The sequence below is a fragment of the Salvelinus namaycush genome, chromosome 29 (assembly GCF_016432855.1).
Source record: "Salvelinus namaycush isolate Seneca chromosome 29, SaNama_1.0, whole genome shotgun sequence".
In the NCBI taxonomy this organism is placed as follows: Eukaryota; Metazoa; Chordata; class Actinopteri; order Salmoniformes; family Salmonidae; genus Salvelinus; species Salvelinus namaycush.
This window is the reverse complement of record NC_052335.1, coordinates 18,608,120-18,615,909: the sequence shown is the minus strand read 5'-3', so window position 1 is coordinate 18,615,909 and position 7,790 is coordinate 18,608,120. Positions and strand designations below refer to the sequence as shown.

The following is a 7,790-nucleotide window of genomic DNA, read 5'->3' as shown; positions in this document are numbered from 1 at the left end:
AAGTGCTAATCAAATAGTTATATTGACTACGTCCGTCCTAGTTCGCTCATTAATGTCTTAATCGAAATTACAAATTGCCTCTTATGCGCTTGTCGTCCCCTTATGCCATTGTTTTTACATCTCAACTGTGATTAGAAACCACATTTGTTTAAGCAAGTCAGCCATATCAGCTATGTTTTTTTTAAAGACAGTAAATTTGTCTGAATTAACTGTTTCGCTGCCAGACAAGGCTGATAGCCAGGTGTAGCAGTGGTAAGATGTTGGGACAGCTTTATGTAGGCCCTAACAGTTTGTGTGCACCGTTTGTCACCGTTATAGTGCAATTAATGTATTGTTTAGTGTTGTGTTGTGGCTTTGCTGGCATGCATCCCACTTTACATGCTAAAATCGCCACTGTTCTGTAATGTAGAAAATAGTAAAAAATAAAGAAAAACTCTGGAAAAGTAGGTGTGTCCAAACTTTTGACTGGTACTGTACCTTTGCACTGAACGCTGGTTATGATATGATAAGAGGTAGATGGGCAAGCCCCTCACTGCTACATTCAACATCCCTTTGCTTTTTTTGACACTAGACAATAAAATGTATAGACTATACAAAAAACGCCCCGGATCATTAAACTATTATGTCTTTATTTGCTGTGAAATGTTACGACAAATTCCTTGTGAGTAAAGGGGGCTGAGCTTGCCCTGTTATGGTGTGCTACACGGGGTTGCTGGGTTGCATCATTGCAAATAAGTGCTATAAATAGGATTACGTCACCACGACCCGCCCACCTATTAGTAAATGCCTAGCAAGAGCGACTCACTATAAAAGAGGGTGATGCAACGCTTCATCGACAACTGTAGCTTTCTTAACAGACAGAAGAGCCTCACAACCAGGAGCAGAATAAAGGCCTTTCAACTAACATAATTTCTTCACTGAAAACATAATCAGGTGGGTCAATTGTTTTTGTTGTAAAAACTTTATACCGGTGTGATATAGGATAAGCGCTTTCAGGAAAACCGACTCTATGCCACGACAGAGGTGTAGCATAGTGCCAGCCGGACTGACATCCATTCATAATGAAAACGGGCTTAAATGTAGAAATCTTACTCGTAGCTTTGTTTATGTGAATCAAAGTATAGTTTATTTCTCATTGTCTAATGTGTTGTATTGAAATGGTCTGTGGCAACTGGTTGATATGTTGTAACACATTCACTATCCCTAAATTAATACGCACTTCAATGAGAAAGAATGTTAGGACTGCATAGCTTGTTACATTGTTTAAAAGGGCGATATATTTTTGTAATGTTGGTATGTCAGGCAAAAATGTAGCGTGCAACTGCTATGTCTGGTGGAATAAGTGACATTCTAGTTATCATACCAAAATAGTCTAATGGTATACATTAACCAGCAGATTGCTGCTCATATCTGACGTTTTTTAATCAGCCCAGTGAGTGTCCAAGTTTAATGTTTTGTTTCGCTCTTAGTCAGCTTAATGTGACACAGCATCACTTTTTGTTTCAGTTTTTCATAATGATGCTTCAGCATCCGGGATTCAGCCTGTCCGACATCAGCGCGTCAGCCTTGGTACCCTGCCTGTCCCCGCCTGGAACACTCACGCTCGAGGACTTCACCAACTTCACTCCCCTGGTAAAGGAGGAGTTGCGACACGCTATCCAGCACAGGCGGCTGTCCAACGGACTGAGCACCGATATGAGCGACTGTGCGAGCTCAAGTTCAGACAGAACGTCTGAAGCTCCAAGTGTCAAGAGGGAGGTAGGGATGTCAACATTAGTCGCCTACTGTAATATCTACTCCCCCCATAATACCAATAGTAATTCATACATAACATAGGGGAAAGTTCTTTTTTTTATATATGCCTATGTTTTAAGTATTCTCTGAATTGGGTGAGAATAAATTCGTATCTATACAGATGAGATCACTGTGATTACAGGTTTACCAACACATTGCATAGCCTACCAGACATTATTAAATGATCAGCTATATCATTCATTTGTCAGGAAGGTTGCTACCATTATTCAAGGTTGTTCACTTTCCTGATGTGTCATGAACAGGAAATCCCAGAGGAAAGTGACAGGAGGAAAAGAAGACGAGAAAGAAACAAAGTAGCTGCTGCCAAATGTAGGAATAAGAAGAAGGAGACGACTGACTGCCTTCAAAAGGTATGTTTAGTGTGTTTTTTACAGGGCAGTACAACATTATTATGATGGGGAGAGATGATTCATATGAATCAGAGGCTGCCAGACTGTGCCAAGTGGTATTTTGTGATTTATTAAGTAGACATACAGTATTATATTATCTCATATATGTAATTATTCAAAATATTTTTCTAATTAATGTGCCATAAGGATGATTTCTATTTATTTTGTATGACTCTTAATTGAAGATAAGAGGCTCCTATTTAATACATAAATAGATAAGGGCTCTATAGAAATGTCTGCCTCAAAACAGCAAACTAACACTCCAGTATTTACATACAAACTAAAATGCACTAAACATAATTGAGTATTTTAAAAAAGGAACCAACAAGGGAGCTGTCAGTAACAGGATTGAACCAAACCACTATTCCCTTCTCCCCTCCAGGAGTCTGAGATACTAGAGTCAGTGAACTCTGAGCTGAAGGCCCAGATTGAGGAACTGAAAAACCAGAAGCAGCAGCTGGTCTACATGCTGAACCTCCACCGGCCCACCTGCATCGTACGGGCCCAGAACGGCCAGACCCCCGAGGATGAGAGGAACCTGTTCATCCAGCAGATCAAGGAGGGTACCCTACAGATGGAACAGCTGGACTACCACCACACCTCAGTGCCAACCACCTGTGGCCATCACTGATCCACACACTCCTGGGGGAAGTAGGGTACTACTCACTCACTCACTCAGACAGATGCTCACTGTCCTCTGGCAACTGTACTGTACCTGCGTCAAGTGAAGGCTCTGTCGGGCCGGAAAAACAAAGGAGCTTTGCGCGTCCCACTCCTAAACTGGACTTGACAGCACAAGGACGGACACCCCGTGTGCTACCTAGGGTAGGCTTGTGGTGTTCCGGCAAGTCGGGCGAATGTCAAAGCACTAAAACATAGAAATACATCCAATGTGTTTATTGTTTCCTTAAATCTTTTACATTGTTATTCGAGGTTGATGACTCATTCTCTGTTTTTTGTACCAAAGTATTACGTCAATGTGGTAAAGGCACATGATTTCACTGGTCAGTTGAGATAGATGCTTGTTGAGGAAAAATACGATTAAAGTGGAGAGATAGTAATGGCTGTGTACCGTGTGTGACATTAATAGCTGTGTTATTACTGTCATATAAGAGAAGAGGTTAATCATTGTGTGAAGTGTTTGCTGTTGTGTTTATTGAATATATTCTGTAGTAGCTGTGTCTATAGCTCACTTTCTTCCCCCTCGACTTGCCTAACAAAAACCTCTGAAGCTGCTACTACTAACTCAGGATATACAGGTATAGTTCATATCAGAGGAACCCTCATGTTATAGGACAGTAAAGGGAGTGCATGCAATGAGGATTCATTCAGACAGCATTTCAACTAACTTACTGACAATGGCACTGTTAGCCCTGGACCTCCCTAAATGAAAATCAGTCATTACATCGCTGTAAACTGGTGTATTCGGAATAGGCCCTGATTACATAATGATCTGTAGTATTTTCTCTTAAGTGTTGAAGATATGGTTGTGTGATTCGTATTAGAATTTCTTCACCTAGACAAAAGTGTGCAGTTACTGTATACCATATATGTAAACCAAATAACACCTCCTATTGTCTTCTATGTATTATTGAAGCTTATAAAATAGACCCACTAGTTATCAGTAGCTAGATATCTAAGTGGAATTATTTATCACTCTGCTTGTCTGAAGTTTTCACTTTAAAGTCATGGAAGATTACATGAATTGCCTCAGTGTTCGTCTGCAATTACTAAGTCCTAAGCCCACTGCCAAACCAACCCCCCTCCCATCAGTCCACTGGTTGTGCTGTGACATCATCACATGACAGTTGCGCAACCAGAAACTCTGGTTAGCCTCATTGCTCAAACTACAAATTTTTGCGATCAATAGTAGCTTTCGTCTGTATATTCTGTAAAGTCTCAAAATAATCCATGTGTGGTTTATGGTAAGGGGCTGTTTATTTTGGTTGGTTTGTGAGTAAACGGTTGAGATTAATAGAGTGAAAGAGATTCAGGTGTCCATGTGTTTTGTTTTTATGTAGTTCAGTGTTTCGTGTTCAAACAGGCATGCTAGTCATGGATGGGGTCACTACTGAGATCATTCATTTGATGGATAACACGCCTGTTTTACATACTTCAATACCTTTCTTGCTTTTCTATTCCACCATCCATTTCTTTGTTTCACTTGAACATTGTTCACTAAAAAGTATTATTAAGTGTGTTTGAGTGGATGTAAAAGATCAAATTGTATCAAGTCAGGTAAAACTACACGCTGAAACAAATTAAGTACTCATTTCTATTGTCTGTTGATTTTAGTTTTTGATACTTTATTAATAAAGGTATATATATACTTCAATTGATTTGGTTTAGGATTGTTTCTGGGGAACGACTCACCACATTTTAAAACAATATTTTTAGCAAGGGATTCAATGGCATTGGTATATTGACACTGCATAGTTGTGATACAAAACAAATATTCATAAACCTGTTTAGCATCTCAGCACATTTGTGCAGTTGGTGCTCATCTGAGAACAAGCCAGGACATGTCTGCCTCTTTGGAAAACACATAATATCTAGGACAGGCAGGGGAGAGATTGAAAGAGTGTGTTTTCATCCTGTGCCAGGCCAGCTCAACATGAGTCAGTGGGTGTTATCTGACGAGATGGGCTGTGAAATACCATTTCACTCAGAACACCAGTACCCCCACCCCACTGTTGTTGTCCACATTCCATAAAAAGTAACATCCCATTTTTCTGATGGTGGTTTTTGATAACTACACAACTGAGTTACTCAAGACTCCTATCTGCCAGAATGCAACCAGAATCAACATGATTTTTGGGTTATTGCCTGACCAATATTAAAGTTCCAGTGCAGTCAAAATGAGATTTCCCTATATTTTATAGACATTGAGTGTACAAAACATTAGGAACACCTGCTCTTTCCATGACACTGTAGACTGGCCAGTTGAATCCAGGTGAAAGCTATGATCAATGGTGAAATCCACTTCAATCAGTGTAGATGAAGGGGGGAGACAGGATAAAGGATTTTTAAGCCTTGAGACAATTGAGACATGAATTGTGTACGTGTGCTATTCAGAGGGTGAATAGGCAAGAAAAAAGATGTAAGTGTCTTTGAACAGGGTATGGTAGTAGGTGCCAAGAACTGGGGAACGCTTTCGACACCTAGAGTCCATACCCCGACGAATTGTGTCTGTTCTGAGGGAAAAAGGGGGTACAGCTCAATATTAGGAAGGTGTTCCTAATGTTTTGTACACTCAGTGTATATGTCCACAGCATGAGGTTGGAATAATACTGTGATATTGTGAAAATGATGAAAATGCCCTTTTAGTGTAAGAGCTGTTTGAAAAGACTGCCTGAAATTTCAGACTATTTTGGTGGGATGGACTTTTGGCCTGCCTGGTGATGAATCAAATCAAATCAAATGTTATTTGTCACATGCGTCGAATATAGCAGGTGAAGACCTTACCGTGAAATGCTTACTTACAAGCCTTTAATCAACAATGCAGTTCAAGAAATAGAGTTAATAACATATTTACACTTATTTTTTTTATTATTATTATTTTTTTACATGTTTCAAGCAATGTTTCAAACAATTAATAGACCAATAAGAAAGAGACCTCTTTCCAAACCTCTTTGCCAATAACAGCTAGTTTTCAGTTTTCCCCTCCCCTCTCAGACCACCGGTTTTATATACTTAAATGGTTCTAGAGAATTTTGTTTGTGCTTCTCTAGAACATGATTGGGAAATAAGGATGTAGATGATTACTCTGACACAATAACCTGAACAGGTGTAACACACACAGAGAGAATAAACGTTCCACCATCTAAACATTGGCTCACAATCAAACATTGAGAATTCTAAATTATTAACATTATTAAAGACACTGGATCATTGTTTAACACCAGAGGTCAAATTTGGGTCAAAGTAAAGTTGTGAGGTGAAAAGTCTGTGTGCTGTAATGTTCTCAGATGGGTAGCACCGTACGGGATGTTTTCATTCTCTCTCTCAGAGGCCGAGGTATGTTATTATAGGCCTTCTGTATCTCATCATGATAACTGTTCCTTCAGCCTTCCAGCACTCAACTCAGTCTCATGCCACAGATAATAAAACATGGTAAAACATTTCAATCAAGTGCCATTCGCAATGCTTCTCAGAGAGTTGCGCTACAAAATTAAGTACAGGAATGATTCAACCCTCACAAAAATGTGTCACACCATGGTCATTCATGCAATGACAGGGAGCACTATTTGACATCCTGAGATGTGTTTTCCAAGCTTCTGAAATGGGCATGGCATTTGAATACCTCCCCAAATACATTTTAGATTTCTTATGTAGTACAGTACAACCACTTATTACAAGCATCCAGACATGAACTGATAGATGCTGTAAATCAAATCTATATCATAAATCCGCCTGTCCAGATATCCATTCTCCTCTGAGCTGTCAGTGACAGTTTGTTGGCAAACTGCCCTCTCTCTGTCGGGGTCAGATGAGAGTCATACTAGTGGAGGTTGATACTGTGTCCTGAAGCTCTGAGTGACACAAGATAAGCCATCACGCTGTGCTCATACAGGAAATTTGATGCAATAAAGTCATATGAGAACTGCATGCAATCAACAGCAGTTAAAGGTCCGTTGTGAAATGGTGGTTTCAATGCTGCAGAGTTGTCATTGTGTAATAATTAGCCCTATAGCTTAATACCAATCACTGTTGATACTTTTGATAATGACATACATGGTTTTATATGGATGGGGTAGAAATGAAGGGATAAATCCTAAATTGCATATAAGTACAATTTTCACTTACATTATGCATGACTAACTGAAAATGAGTTTCATTAGGATTTGCCCCGAAGCCAGGGTTTATAGGAAGGTTGAGGAGTTGTGTTGGTGTGTGTATCAGTGGTGTGACTGATTCACATCTTTTGAAATTCATTATAAATGTGGAATTCATTAGAACTTTGTCACATAAATGATGGATATGTTACTAGGCACTCCATCCACCAGAGCTCTACAACTACCAATAGTGATTAGAAAACATCCCATTCTGGAGTGGTGCCTGAAACAGCATTTTCCACAAAACACCAAATGATGGAATTTCTCGTGTAAGAATGGTGTCGCATCCCTCCAATAGAGTTCCAGACACTAGAATCTATGCCAAGATGCATTGAAGCTGTTCTGGCTCATGGTGGACCAACACCCTATTAAGAAACTATATGTCAGTGTTTCCTTTATTTTTGCAGTTACCTGTATATGTACACAGTATATTATGCAGAAACATAAAACATGTTTCTGTTCCTCTAAAAATTCCTGCCCCGTACAAGTAAGTCTTCCGGGAAGCTTTTGGGCAAGTACCTATACAATATGTTCACAGGAACAACAATGGATAGGACATTAATCATACTGTAAAATTACATTCAGCCACTGGAGAGCAGTAAAGAGTCTAGTTTTTGGTTCTTGGCTACCATAGCTGACAGCCATGGAGCACACACAATGTCAATCATTTTAACATCAGTCTGACTATATGCTCTAGCTTTATGCTGTTAACATTACTCTTTTTTCATCCTAGGTGTAGTGCACCCATATG

General features: G+C 39.6%; 1 protein-coding gene across 1 annotated transcript; it reads left to right on the top strand.

The window, feature by feature from the left end:
- Nucleotides 1-825: 825 nt before the first annotated feature.
- atf3 (activating transcription factor 3) lies at nucleotides 826-4,539 on the top strand. Its single transcript, XM_038968295.1, has 4 exons — nucleotides 826-933; nucleotides 1,507-1,758; nucleotides 2,058-2,165; nucleotides 2,587-4,539. Exons 2-4 carry the CDS (start codon nucleotides 1,516-1,518, stop codon nucleotides 2,833-2,835), a joined length of 600 nt encoding a protein of 199 aa, XP_038824223.1. The 5' UTR covers nucleotides 826-933; nucleotides 1,507-1,515; the 3' UTR covers nucleotides 2,836-4,539.
- Nucleotides 4,540-7,790: the final 3,251 nt, after the last annotated feature.

Bases quoted from the DNA above. Each gene is read 5' to 3' on its own strand.
- atf3 (XM_038968295.1), top strand. From the start codon at position 1,516: ATGATGCTTCAGCATCCGGGATTCAGCCTGTCCGACATCAGCGCGTCA. The intron at 1,759-2,057 runs GTAGGGATGTCA...TGTCATGAACAG, and splicing joins CTCCAAGTGTCAAGAGGGAG to GAAATCCCAGAGGAAAGTGA. The intron at 2,166-2,586 runs GTATGTTTAGTG...TCTCCCCTCCAG, and splicing joins CGACTGACTGCCTTCAAAAG to GAGTCTGAGATACTAGAGTC.